A 15,292-nucleotide genomic window follows, 5' to 3' on the forward strand; every position below is an offset into this window, starting at 1 on the left:
TAATGGACTAAGTGTATCCAATCGGGCATCAGCTTTAATCCTTGTTGCTAATACCTTAGTGTACCAGTTACAGACATATCTTTGTTAAATATCGATTCAAAATTATATGCTGAGACCAATCTTTCCCCGCCTTGGGTATTACTGTGATATATGCTTGTAACAACTCCTCCCTCATCTCTGTCTCTTCACCCAATGCATTCATGTATATACACAGTTTAGGGACTAGATATTCTTTAAACTTCTTATAATAATATCCCACAGTGAATCCGTCAGGGCCGGGGCTCTTACCTAGAGCTGTACTCTTCAGTGCTAAACTTCTTCCGTTGAAATTAAGCGGTTAATCTAATTTCATCCAATATAGGTAGACCGGCCTCGTTCCAATAAATTTGCCCTTTTCCCCTTCTCTCTTCCTCTGATTACTTCTGGTTCTTAAATCCTGCTCCACATAGACTACTATAGTATCTCCAAAATGTGTTAGCGATATTGGTGGTCAAATAAACCATTTCACCTTTCATTTTAAATTTTTTCAATAAAGTTCGATTTCTTTTCCCTCAATTTATTCATTAAAGGTTTCCCAAGTTTATTCCACCATCGATATCTTTACTTCAAAACCCTTTTAAAAATCTTTCTGGTTTCTTGTTCCATGAGATCCTTTAACGCTTCTCTTTTTATTATCTCCTGTTGTAAATTATATTTATTTTCTTTTTATGCAATTGTTCCAACTGATAGAGTTCTTCCGTTAATACCCTAATTTTTTCCCCCGCCCCTATCGCAATCAGTATATCCCAAATATAGGCCTTATGTGCTTCCCATACAGTGGCAACTGAATCAACCCCAGGCTCGTTTAACTTAAAATATTGTTAAATTTCCTGCTTTACTCTTATTTCCATTTCCGGGTCCTGTAAAAATGGTCTCATTTAATCGCCACGTGTTTATTTTGTTCTGTTCCTTCCAAACCGTAGTCTCATCGTGACAGGAGTATGATCAGATATAGATATTACTTCTATGTTAGTTTTCACCAAAGACTCCAAGAGTCCATGTGCAATCAACATCCAATCTTGAATACATCCTATGCGCCGCAGAGAAGGTATAGTCTCTTTCCCTTGGATTCTTAACCCTCCAACCCTTTAACATTCTTTAGACTCCTATTTAAATTGCCTGCCACAATCAGGCTACCCCTTTTAAAGTCTAAGTTTTCCCAATATTCCTTCCAAATATACCGTCTGATTTTTCAGCAGAATTTGGAACAAGAAGACCTTCCCCGTTTACTCTTCTCCCCCCAACCCCCCTTCTTGAAATTCCCTATGGCCTATTTTTGGCCCTTGAATCAGTTGTGGCCTACTGTCTGGGTAAGGCTCTGAACATGCAGGCTCCAATCTCTCATGTTTGGGTCTGAAATGCAGTGGCAGGTTTGGCCTCCCTACTACCCGCCATGGTACCCAATCTTCCTCACTAACCTACCTAATCCTCTTATCTCAACTCTCTAACCTGTCTAGTAAACATTTTTCCCTATACCTAAGGGCCCCCGTTTAACCTGTCCTCAGAGGAGGAGACCTTTATCCCAAGAGTATTACAGGGCAGGTGGAGGGGGTAGGGCAAAGGAGAAAAAAAAAAAAAAAAAAAAGGTAGAGGGGTGGGGAACGCAAAACTTGGGTCCGTCACCTCCTGTCCCCGCTCACCTCCCCTCCAAAGCCATCTCCCCCTCATCAGTCTCTCTCTTTTTAGAAACTGGTTGCCATTTCTCCTCTTCGAACCTTTTATTCTCTTTCCCCCATGCAGATCAACCACCAATATCTACAGTCTGTAATTAAAATTTTTCACAAGTCACTTAAATCTTTCAGGAATCTCAGTTTGCAGATTTCCCATCCTTCCACCCGATCAAGCATGCAGGTAATCCCCAATTATAGTGGACATTTTTGTCCCTCATCTGATCCAACAACGCTTTCAAAGATCTTCTATCAAGTGTCTCCTGTGCTATATCTGTGAAAATTTGCAACTTCGTTTCTCCATATTTTATATCTGGTATCCCATGTAGCCTCTTCCATATAATTTCTTTATCTTCATAACAATGAAACCTTTCCCTTCCATTTCCTCTACTCGTGACAAGACTTCTCCCATTTCCTGGTGTAAAACCTCCATTTCACTTTTTATGGAGTTTTCTAGTTTTGCAAACATTTCTGCAATTTCTGATTTTGTGAGCATTTGTAGCCTTGCTTCTTGCTACTCCATATTTCTTTTCCTCCTTTCACACTCCAACTTTGAGATTTCTTTCAACGGATTCCTATCCGATATCTCAAAAGACAGTCTCATTTGCCCTCCGGTACAATTTGATTCTCGGTGACTTTCTGGGGTTTGTTCCTCTGGGCTTTTCTCATGCAAAAGGCATGTACTTTATTGTACTTGTGCTTGAATTTGGTTGAGGAGTACTACTTCATATTCTTCAAGATGTACAGTTAATTATAGCATTAGGTAGAGATTTACTTCCAGTATCCTCGGGTCCTTACCCGCAATACTGGTCTCGCTTAAAATCTTTCCCCTCTTGGTCTTTATGAGGGCTACAGTTCTCTGATGTCCTTTTCTTTTCCTTCTTCATCGTACCCTTCCTGGATGCCCCCTCCTTTCTTCCTATCAGTTCACATAAATGATGTTCTATTTACACTGTCCCATCAACCTCTGAGACCCCTAGGGAAACTAATGTTGTATCCATGCTTCGACAATAGTATACAGTACCTCAACTGTAGGGATTTACCGCCATCGCGGCAACTCATCTGCTCCTATGTACTGCAACCACTGGCTGGTTGTCAGCTGTTCGTTATCTTCAGGGGTTTCACAAAATATCCTTTGGTGGTCTGGGGCACACAGGCTTGGTGGCCTCTACCTCGGGTCTCCTCTCCGTGACTTCCTTAGTGCACCTTCGTCCTCCTGTCTCTGGCACTAGCCTCCCAGGTTTCCTTGCCCCGGTCACCTGATCGGTCATATGGGTCTACCCGGTGTTCTCCACCGGGTCCTTCACCTCTCGTCAGATAGCAGCCCACCAGCCTCCCACTGCGACAAGAATCCAGGCTTCACCGGACCCACCAGCCACACTGGACCGGGCACTCTCCGAGGCAGATGAATAGGTCAAGTGAATACAATTGCTCGGCGGACGTGGGAGCTCCGAGCTCATGCAGCTGCAGAGTGCCATGCTCACGCCCCTCCCCCCCAGTCATGTTACTGACCTGTTGCCAATTAACCTAATTAGTTGCAAAATGTTTTTCAAGTTCTTCCTTGTTCGTACTACTTACTTTGACAGCTTTCTGTTGCCTTGCCCCAACTTATTTGAGACATGTTGATACCACTTTCAAAACTACCTATTTTTTTCTTAAAATGGTACATGTTCTTATTTTAAACATTTGATAGGTTTTCTATTTTTTCTGTAAAATATGGGTTTATGAAATTTGAAAAATCATTGCATTCTGTTTTTATATAGATTTTACACAGCGTCCCAACATTTTTGAATTGGGGTTATATATGTATATAAAAAAAATAACTGGAATCTATCCACATGGGAAAAAAAGGTTTGAGTATGAAAGCAACAAAGAGTATATGTGCATATCCATATTTTCTAGGAGTACCTTAAAGAACCACTATGTAATAATTCGAATCTGAACATTATTATGGTATTTAAGTCAAAAGGTGTGATTTTTATTTTTTATTTTACTTAGCAGGTATGGCTTCTAGGCTTCTAATTAGTAACCCAACCTAAAGTAGCAGAAAAGGCCAACTATAAACTGACATTAAAATATTTTTTTAAAATTTGCTGTGTAAATAAGGTTTTGTTTTTTTTCTTTCAAGTGTTTGTACATGCAATCAAATAACTGCAAAGCTCTGGTTCCTCTAATTTGAAGGGCTCACAAGAATGATTTCTTTTTATGTGTAAGATAAAGTCTACAGGCTTGGAAAAATCAGTATATAAATGGCTAGAAAACGTTAAAAGATTGTATTCAGAGAGTAGTGGTTAATGATTCATACCTTGGGGCACACCATTAACAACCCTAGACCATTCAGTGTTTGGACCCCAACTTTTCAATATATTTACAAATGATACAAGGTCTGAGATTAAAAGTACCATTTCAGTCTTTGCCGAGAACACCAAGCTATGCAGTGGAATAATGTCCTTACAGGATGTCTCCAACTTACAAGCTGACCTCAATGCACTGTTTAATTGGCCCACTATTTGGCAAATGAGTTTTAATGTTGATAAATGTAATGTTATGTACTTGGGGGATAAGAGTATGCATGCATCATGCATACTAGGGGGAGCACAACTGGGGAAATCAATGGTGGAGAAGGATCTAGGTGTTCTGGTAAATAATTAGCTTAATAATGGTATGCAAAGCCAAGCTGTGGTTTCCAAAGCAAACAAAATCCTATATTATATTAAGAGATATAGGAGAGAGTGAGATCATTTTGCCCTTGTACAAATCATCTGGAATATGCAAGTTCAGTTTTGGGCACCAATTCACAAAAAACGTATATCAAGGAACTGGAGGCCGTGCAGAGAACAACCAAACTGATAAGAATCATGGAGGAGTTCAGCTATGAGGAAATATTAAAGGAATTTGATTTATTCTCTGGAGCAGAAGGGGGAGGGCATGATCAATATGCATAAATACATAGGTGGTCTATATAGTGAACGCAGTATAGAGTTATTCACTTTAAGGTAATCACAGAAGACAAGGGGCACTCTTTACATCTGGAGGAAAAGATTTCATCAAAACATGGATAGGTTTTTTCTCAGTAAGAGCTGTGAAAATGTGGAATAGACTCAAGAGTTGGTTCTGGCCAGGTCAGTAAATTGCATTTAGGAAAGAACCCAGGCCTTTTTAAAGCAGATAATATAACTGGATACAAACATTTATAGGTAGGAGTTGATCTAGGGAATATCCGATTGCCTCTCGTGGGATCAGGAAGGATTTTTCTCCCCTGCTGGAGCAAACTGTATCATGCTTTGCTGGGTTTTTTTTGCCTTCCTCTGGACTAACTGTAGGTATAGAATTGTGTATATAGGATTGCTTACATTTTTTTATCCTTTTATTGGTTGAACTAGATGAACTTGTGTCTTTTTTCAACCAGATTAACTATGTAACTATGTATTGTGCAATGTCTTCACTCACTAGCTTTCACTGCTCTGTCTGTTGTCGAGAAGTAGCGATGTCTCCTCCCACCAACCACGTCAGAAGGAGAGGAGATTCTGTGGTCATGTGATCATATGCAAAAACATTAAAAAGGGGTATTTAAAAGGTCAGCTTGTCTTCTACTTTAATTTGTATATAGTGACTGTAGCTATTCCAGTACCCAACTATACTGTGCTTTCATTGTTGTACTTACATGTTTTGAGTTACGAGTTACAATTGTAATTTTTGAAGTTACATTCACATTTTACTAGGCTTCCATGCTATAATTTCATTTTTATTATACATACAGTCAGACTGGTAGGTTCCTAGCTGTCAAGAATGCAGTAGGGCCACCAAATGCTATAGAGCAGAGAAGTACCAACACCATGGTTGCTGCTCACTAATTAAATTTAGCAATAAAAATGTCTAACAAACTTTTCATGCAGGAAAAAAAAAAAACTCAATACCATGATTGTTCATGCTTTTATCTACTTACCTACCACCACAAACATATTTCTTGATTATCAAGATGGCTGCAGCAACAGCAACTAACAGAACCACAACTACAGATAAAATAACAGGAACAGAGCTTGCCGTGTTGTCCTGAATAACGAGAGAAAAAGAATTTGCAAAATAAGCGAGTAAAACGCTTGGCTAAATTTTTAGCAATAATCATTTTGATCTTCAGGATAAGACTTCATTTTCCATTCTTGTCGACATGCTGATTAAAGGGGTACAACATATGACAATGCATATATTTTTCCAGTCACAGTCTGGAATTGCAAAGTAGGATATTCCGCTGCTTATGCCCCAAACCATGGCTTTTTGCTTTTGATTGGCCCCTCAGACCATCGCAGCCAGCTCCAAAGGCTCTGTGGGTTTTACTGGCTCAGTCAGCCTGTAGTTACAGCTCCAAGCTGTATGGGCCCACTCCTGGTCTCTCAATAGGGGATCTCCTAAGAACCAGGGCACTCTCACTCCTCTGAAGCTTAGAGTCCTTCATTCCCCTGGACTTGCCTAGTTGCCTTAGCTCTCCCAGTCCTGTAGACTGGCTTAGCAGTCCCAACTATCTCAGCTCTATTGACATGGAATCTTTTCTTCAACATAGAATGCTGTCTTTTGAGTATAGTACCTCTGCCTCCTAACAGGAACACACAACTGTCTCCAAATGGGAGCCCTGAGCCATGTGAAAGCCTATTGTTATAATGGCTGTGCACACCTGCACACTCAGCCTGCTGGTCTTCTGCAAGACCTGGACACTGGGTTGGAGATTTACTCCGTCCTCTCAAAGGAGCCCAATCCAAGAATACCAAAATCCGGGGAAAGCTGTAAGAAAGTTTTCTGCTTATAATCAAATGAGTCTTGCACCCTGCATACATGCAAACTTGGTGTCCATTTTACAACTATTTCTACAGTGGTAGAGCCTTGCACTGCCACTGGACCTAAAAGCTCTAGAAAATCCATTATCAAAGTATTGTGAACACAGGATTTATTGGAAAACAAAACCATAGTATTTAGGAACTATATTCAAATGTTTTTTCAAATAAAAATTATGTACATTTTTTCAGACTTTTTGTATCCTTTCTGGTTCTTCTACTTAACAGGGGGTGTCGCTCTACAGTGAAAGGGTGAGTATTAAATTACAATACCTAGCAGCTGCAGCCGACAACGCCCTTCGCCCAGTCGCTGCTATGTTAATTGTCAGCAAAGCTCCTGCTGGGAGCTACTGCAAATCACCATACCAGAACTTGGAAAGGGGTGTGGCCAGCTATACTGACTATTGGAAATGCAGCTCACCACCATCCCTCTCCTCCAACACACACCATCCAACCCCTGCTGTATTGATTAACAGCAAGTCTCTTGCTGGGATCCCTCATCCCCCACATCCTGCTGTTCACCCGTTTCGCACTGACTTTTAAACTGAAAGAAAACTTTCACATCTCCAGCACTCAACTCCTTGGTATTCCTCCTGTGGCTTACTAAACACCACCCTACTGGTGTTTTCCCAACTGTTGTGTTTCAGCCTATATTACTCGTCAATTCTTGATTTGATTTTCAAACAACCGATTATCATTGGTGAGATGCTATACATCAAACTTCTAATGCTATACAGTTTTGTATTTTTTTTTTGTTTTTTTCTTGGCGATGTCCCATCTTTCTATAGCATAATGGTGCATAATGTTATGGCTATCTATATGTGGAAAATATTTACATTGATACATTGTTTACTTCATGCAGTCCTTGAGGTGTGGTACCCGATATCTCCTGAGGAAGCCTTTATAGGCGAAACATGGCGAGAATTATTACACCACAGAAATTTTTAGTAAACTGGATTTTGGAGACTGTAACCAACAAATATTGATGCAAACAATATTTATTGGTTGTAATGTTGAACATGTGTGATTTTCAGAATGAGGTCTCAAAAGTTTTGTAAATTTATATATTGTTGTGTATGACTAGCACCCTAAAAATCCCAGTTCAATGAATAAACCATTTTTCCTGCTTTAGATATGCTATTGGGAGGTGGAAGGCTATTTGGCCCACACTCTTGTTATACTCAAGCTTATTATGCGTTTTGTTTTAAATTACACATAGGCAGCTCATGGCACCCTTTGACCCCTACTTGGCTTTTGATTACCATTTCTCATAAGAATTTTTTATCACGGTCTAGGCTGTAACTCATGTATACTTTGATCTCTTTAGCAGAATGTTCTGCCATATGTCTGTCACATTGTTCATGTTATGTTTGAACACATTATGTCTTTTCCTGAGTTGCAGAATTAAAAGATATTATAAAAAAAAAAAAAAGAATGTAGCCTATAAAGTCTGAACTCTCACCCTGCTTGCTTATTTCAATTCAGTGATTTACTAGGTAGTAAAGCAAGAATTAGAATGCCAGGCCTGTACTTTTTAAAAATAACTAATCGACACAATTCTAACATTTTTGGCTCTATACACCCCCACAATGGATTTTAAATGAAACGAGCAAGATGTGCTTTAACTCCCATCTGTCAGCTTTAATTTGAGGGTATTTACATCCAAATCAGGTGAACGGTGTAGGAATTACAACAGTTTGCATATGTGCCTCCCACTTGTTAAGGGACCAAAAGTAATTGGACAGAATAATAATCATAAATCAAACTTTCACTTTTTAATACTTGGTTGCAAATCCTTTGCAGTCAATTACAGCCTGAAGTCTGGAACGCATAGACATCACCAGACGCTGGGTTTCATCCCTGGTGATGCTCTGCCAGGCCTCTACTGCAACTGTCTTCAGTTCCTGATTGTTCTTGGGGCATTTTCCCTTCAGTTTTGTCTTCAGCAAGTGAAATGCATGCTCAGTCGGATTCAGGTCAGGTGATTGACTTGGCCATTGCATAACATTCCACTTCTTTCCCTTAAAAAAAACTCTTTGGTTGCTTTTGCAGTATGCTTTGGGTCATTGTCCATCTGCACTGTGAAGCAGCGTCCAATGAATTCTTAAGCATTTGGCTGAATATGAGCAGATATTGCCCAGAACACTTCAGAATTCATCCTGCTGCTTTTGTCAGCAGTCAAATCATCAATAAATACAAGAGAACCAGTTCCCTTGGCAGCCATACATGCCCACGCCATGACACTACCACCACCATGCTTCACTGATTAGGTGGTATGTTTAGGATCATGAACAGTTCCTTTCCTTCTCCATACTCTTCTCTTCCCATCACTCTGGTACAAGTTGATCTTGGTTTCATCTGTCCATAGGATGTTGTTCCAGAACGGTGAAGGCTTTTTTAGATGTCGTTTGGCAAACTCTAATCTGGCCTTCCTGTTTTTGAGGCTCACCAATGGTTTACATCTTGTGGTGAACCCTCTGTATTCACTCTGGTGAAGTCTTCTCTTGATTGTTGACTTTGACACACATACACCTACCTCCTGGAGAGTGTTCTTGATCTGGCCAACTGTTGTGAAGGGTGTTTTCTTCACCAGGGAAAGAATTCTTTGGTCATCCACCACAGTTGTTTTCCGTGGTCTTCCGGATCTTTTGGTGTTGCTGAGCTCACCAGTGTGTGTTCCTTCTTTTTAAGAATGTTCCAAACAGTTGTTTTAGCCACGCCTAATGTTTTTGCTATCTCTCTGATGGGTTTGTTTTGTTTTTTCAGCCGAATGATGGCTTGCTTCACTGATAGTCACAGCTCTTTGGATCTCATCTTGAGAGTTGACAGCAACAGATTCCAAATGCAAACAGCACACTTGAAATGAACTCTGGACCTTTTATCTGCTCATTGTAATTGGGATAATGAGGGAAGAACACACACCTGGCCATGGAGCCAATTGTCCCATTACTTTTGGTCCCTTAACAAGTGGGAGGCACATATGCAAACTGTTGTAATTCCTACACCGTTCACCTGATTTGGATGTAAATACCCTCAAATTAAAGTGGACAGTCTGCAGTTAAAGCACAACATGTTCGTTTTATTTCAAATCTATTGTGGTGGTGTACAGAGCCAAAAATGTTAGAATTGTGTCGATGTCCCAATATTTATGGACCTGACTGTATACCTTAAAAACAAAACGAAAAACAAAACTGACAGCCAGGAATCATGGATAATTAGGACTCTCTCCATGTTTTGTTACTCATACAGTGTACAGTAAATTGATGTAATGTTTTGAAAGAAACAGGAGTAAGACCCAGGAGGCAGCTCTCAAAGGCATAGGGATTACTATAGAATACAAAGCAGGGCCTTTTTAAATGGGATGACAATTTAAATAATGTCCCTTATGAAATATGAAGCTGGCAGTGTTTTTTTTTCGTATTATCAGTTACCTGCATTTTTGCTGGCACATCAACTGGGCATTTCTTCTTCATGTCCATTTCTTGACGAGTGGGTTTCACGCCACCGGCGCACTTGTCTCCGGGGATCTTACGGTACCTAAAATATAGAACCAGCTTGGTAAAATAAGTTGAAGAAAATTAAAGTGGTTTGTGGAATAACAGAGGGTTGAATGAGACTTGAAGTACACCAGAAGACAAAAAGGCATAGAATAAACCTGAGCCATGGAACAATCAATTTATTATGATTTAAAAAAAACAAAGACAAATCAGATTTTTGTTTTTGATCTTGTACATCCAGCTCTTACTGCTGAACCTCAGCCCTAATGATCATCATGAGCCAAACACAGACCTGGACAATCCAGAAGAAAAAAACACAAACATTTTGCCCAACTTTTTATTATCCATAAGAAACAAATATGGCAGATCAATGTATTTTTTCAAAAGGGGAACTAGTTATTCAGATCAACAGCCTACACACTAATAAAAGTGATCATCATGATCCTTCTGGTAACCCATAGGTCTAAAAGGAGAGAGAGGGGGAGCGAGAAAAAAAAAGAAAAGCAAGAAAAAAAGGAAAAGCGAGAAAAAAAGAGAAAGAAAAAAGAGCGAGAGAAAGAGAAAAAAAAAAAAAAAAGAGAGAAAAAAGGAGGACCCTGAGAGCAGGTCCCCCATCACCCATTGCTTCTGCAAGGAAGGAGTTAGGGGTGAGCCCCTGTCTGATGAGGAGGGAATTAAGGGAACACATGTATGGACCCCCCCAAGCAAGGAAGTAAGCTGGTTAATCTTGCCTACACGTGACCGTTCCCAAAGCTAATTCTTAGTGTTGATCACCCTGAATCTTTCAAAAGTTTGGCCATTTGAGAAGATGTCTAAATTTTCATTGGAAGCTATTTCAACGTCCCACAATAAGGATGTTAGAAAAGAAGCCAAAAGGTTCAGCCAAGGAGTCTGGCTGTTCTGACTTTTATCCCTGTGATCTGAGAGTCAGGTTCCACAAAACTTAGGGAATCTACTGCAGCAGTGGATAAAGAAAGATGGGGGCTCAGTCAACCTCTCCTCTGAACTGCATTTATGCAGGAATTCACTCTGGCCTCCTGTGGAGTTCTTGATTATGTTATTAAATATAGTTCTGAAGAGACAATGTCCCTCGAAGGACTAGAAAAAGGATCAAAAAGATGCTACTTTGATATGGCATCAGCATCCCAGCACCTTAATCAGGGTGCTCTGAACATCTGTATTCACTTTAGACTCATGCAATTTAGAGGATTACAAGTCATCAAAACTGAAGTGTAAGCAAAGCGTGCCATGTGCTCAATCAAAAATGATTAATTATGGTGGAAATTCTTTTTTGAAGGATCTACCCCATTCTACAACAGTCAGACAGATCAAGGTCATTGACATTACAGGAAGGAGGGCAGAAATTGCCAGCATAAACAGGAATTTAAGCTGGGATTCCAATTGCTGTTCAGTAGAATCTCTAGAAGGTTAACATGTCCTCTACCTGCCTAGTGGTTTCCTGTTAAGGTGGGTTCACTGGCAGACCCCACAGTCACTATAGAATACTAACAAATTCCATGTCAAAGGGAAACTAGTCCAATACAATTTCAGGTGGTGCCCAAGGCATTTCAGGGTGTATCCAGGCCACATATCTCAGGGTGCGTTCAATCCACACACTCCAAAAAAAAAAAAAAAAAGTGGGTGTAGCACAAAGGTCTTTTTAGCTGTATGAGCTTTAATAGACATGAGGCTGGGGAAAGACTCCAAATGCAGGGTTGTACACACTGCATCACCGGAGAAGCTCAGAAGCCCAGCTTGCAACATCCAGCAGGGGGAGAGAAACAAAAGGTGCAATAAGTCAATGAAAAGCTGTAAAGGGAGGATCTTACCCACCAAAGGCAGTGAGGCAGAAATAGTCAAAAGGCAGATTATATTAAAAAAAAAATGTAGGGAAGATAACCCACAACATTTTCATAGCAGATTAATTGGAATAACCAAGACGAAGGCCAAAATTATGCATACTTTTTTTTATGGCAGAACATTTTTGCTACTTGCCAGTTTGGCAAATGAGAGGATGTTCATAGGGCTCCAGTACAATGTTTACCTGCAATTAATCAACTTTAAGACAGTGGTGGTAGATATTCAGCTGCTAGCCATCATAAGCATTTCAGGCAAATGGTTATATCCTGATAGTAGTAGACTATGCCACCAGGTACCCAGGGGTTATGGCACTATCATCCCTCCAAATATTGACAAGATCATTGATTCTCTGCTGGGAATGCTTAGGAAAGTGGAGTTCTCTGCCAAGCTTCTTGGTGATTATGTCTGCAGTTTGTGTCCAACCTGATGCCAGCTCCCTGTAGCAATGTTAGTCCACACCACATACTGAAAATGAATGGCCTTAGCATTCGTTTCAAAGTCCCTCTTGAAACACTTGCAGGGAACTTTTGTGGGAGTCACAGGGAAGTGATTGGGAACAATGTTTGCCTTCCCTGCGGTTAGTCTGCAGGACAGATATCGTAGGAGTCCATAGCCTTTTCAGCATTTGAACTTCTATATGGAAATTTAGTGACCTTTGACCTAAACAGAGATGTGTGAGGGCAAGGTTACTGGACTCAAGGTCTATGTATAGAGGATCTGAGACAAAATACAGACACTAGTTGGGATGGTATGGAGATCATTACACAGGCAAAGGCCAAGTAAAAACATTGATAAGACTGGAATGCCAGAGCTAGGACGTACAGAGTGGGTCAGAATGCATGTTCTACTCCCTATGCGTCATAACAAAATTACAAGCAGCATGGGAGACACCATAACTAATCACAAAGTGCCTGAATGATGTCACTTGTGTTATAAAGGTTTGGGAGAAGGAGGCGGAAAGCAACGTTTTCCATGTGCACATGCTAAAAGACATGCCATAAAAGAACTTACACTTGGCCTTTACAGGAAGAGGCAGAGCCACGGTTAGCTGACACTTGGGAGTTTGAATCAGACCTCAAGGTTAAAGAAAATCTAAATGTTAATTTTTTTTCCCCGTAAAATAACAGACATGTCCATACTTACTCTCTCTGTGCAGGGGTTTTGCACAGAGCAGCCTGGATCCTCCTCTTATCGGGTCCCCCACAGGCTCTCTTGGCTCCTCCTGTTTGTCGGGTGCCCATTCACACATGGAGCCACAGCTTGCCCACCTCCCTCCTCCTCATTGGCTTACTGGCTGTGATGATTGACAGCAGCGGGAGCCAATGGGGAGGCAGAGACCAGTGACAGCCGAGGCTGTCATTCACAACGCTGGATCGCGATGAGGCGCAGGTAAGTATTGAAGGGAACGGGGGAGCTGCTGCACACTGAAGGTTTTTTTACCTTCATGCATAGAATGCATGACAGTAAAACACCTTCAGCCTTTACAACTACTTTAATTCACAACTCTTTCCTACACAGAAAACTCTAATGGAGGTGCTTGCTGCAAACTGACTATGATTACAGGACCTCTCTGCATTAATTTTAACACCTTTGGGTTAACTGATCACAGAAATATTAATCTTGCCATGAATGAAATAATTATGTTGAGGCCAAAAATTCTGCCAAGGCAATGTTTGTGTGACGTGAAGGAAAAACAGAGTGGGAAATGATTATAAAAAGGTTTTCTAAACAAAGGATTAAAAAATAGTATTCTTCCACGTACCCACTTGTCTTCAGTTCTTCCTCTTCCCCATATATACACAGTTCTAGGTCATGGCCCTTAAATTCAGGCTGTTCCTCACATATCGACTCATTTTCCTTCCGGAAATATCCAAAGTCACTGCAAACATAATACATTGTCTGACTTTCTAAATCCTTAACGTGTGTGATGGATTTCAAATATGATGATATGAGATAAGCAGGTACAACATTACCACATGTAGTCTTCCAGTGTACAATTACAGGACTGAGGCTGACTGCTCACTAAGTAATCCCGCCCATTCTGGCAAACTGAAGATTTCCGTAGGCGAAGATAGCGTTCTTTGTATCCCAAAACACAACCATTTGAGGGGTCTTCTGAGTCAGTGGAATGTGCCAACCAACTGATGTAATCTTTATTTTCACCTGTTTAGATACAAAAATTGCAATGAAGACACATGTAACAGTAAGGACTCAAAATAGTCCTCGGGGACAGTGATAATCACAATGAAAGCAAAAAGTAAATCCAAAGTTTGTTTCCACCAGAGCAGGAATGGAGAAGGGGAATATCATCCAACTGGCATACATTCATGTGACCACTCTCTCTAAGAAGGGATTTCCCTCACACTGGAAAAAACATCCCCTCACTTATTGTTGGGTTTGCAAGACTGCAAGAGAGGAAATCTCCATGATAAGACAGATAAAAAAAAATAAATACTTTGTGTACAAATGATAAGTAATCACCAAGACTACCAGCCTTGCATCAAATAAGGTTCAAGCTGGCTGCTGTATCTCAAATATGTTATAGGAGGGTGCAAAAAGTGGATCTAAAGATCCGCTGGACTGGCAAAAGTAACCATAATAATACAGCTCAAGAGAAAGGTGAACCAGATGAAGTATACTCCACTACTTACAAAATATGTTTGCTAAGTGTATGGGAACAAGTAGTACATTTTATCAAACAGATGACATACAAGGATCTATTGGGTAAACAAGTCCCCTGAACTGCTGAATGCAATTGTACTGATACAAGTCAGAAAACAACGGTGAATCAAAAGGATATAATCCACAACTTGAAAGATGTATTCCACTGTGATACTACGTTTATTACTACTGAATGAAAGCAAGTCTAGAGGAGGAGGGTGTAAACTTTAGTTGCAATATCCACCATGCACAATTTTGTAAGTAAATGCTCACAGGTAAAGACTTAGGCAAAATAGGAGCTCCGATACATACAAAGATTTTATAGCATGAAAGCATGAAGCATTCACCAGCAGACAACATGAAAACCATGATTTAAGCACAGTTCCTTGGCATAAGGATCTACAAGTAAGACATCAAGATTCCTCATAAGCTAGGCACATTCACAAGCAGCCACTTTAGCCAGACTGCAAATTTATATCAGGCATCAAGACTTATCAAAACTGTGAAAGTTCTTCCATGCCACTGTCAAGGTGCTGTGGGTAGACCTGGTGAATGGACAAGCCTAACCGGTTTTGGCAGGTCAAACTGGCTGCATCAGAGGCAAAGGACAAACTAATGTGGCATGTTTTCTTAATAAAACCAAAAATGTGGCTGCCAAATGTGCAAAACCGGCTATGAGGATTTTCCTAAAATCCAATTTGGAGTACGGTTCCCTTTTCCTGCTATCAAGGGTAGCTGGAAG

General features: G+C 40.4%; 1 protein-coding gene across 1 annotated transcript in view; it reads right to left on the reverse strand.

The window, feature by feature from the left end:
- Nucleotides 1-15,292, reverse strand: part of SORT1 (sortilin 1) — a 168,181-nt gene that overhangs the window by 26,345 nt on the left and 126,544 nt on the right. Inside the window, exons 15-18 of the mRNA XM_089681181.1 lie at nt 13,863-14,052; nt 13,652-13,768; nt 9,964-10,069; nt 5,653-5,759 (exon numbers count right to left, since the gene is read on the reverse strand). Coding sequence (XP_089537307.1) covers nt 5,653-5,759; nt 9,964-10,069; nt 13,652-13,768; nt 13,863-14,052 — 520 coding nt within the window. The remainder of the gene's footprint in view (nt 1-5,652; nt 5,760-9,963; nt 10,070-13,651; nt 13,769-13,862; nt 14,053-15,292) is intronic.

This window comes from Staurois parvus, unplaced genomic scaffold (assembly GCF_062004578.1).
Source record: "Staurois parvus isolate SC_StPar_1 unplaced genomic scaffold, SC_StPar_1.0 ptg000261l, whole genome shotgun sequence".
Classification (NCBI taxonomy): Eukaryota; Metazoa; Chordata; class Amphibia; order Anura; family Ranidae; genus Staurois; species Staurois parvus.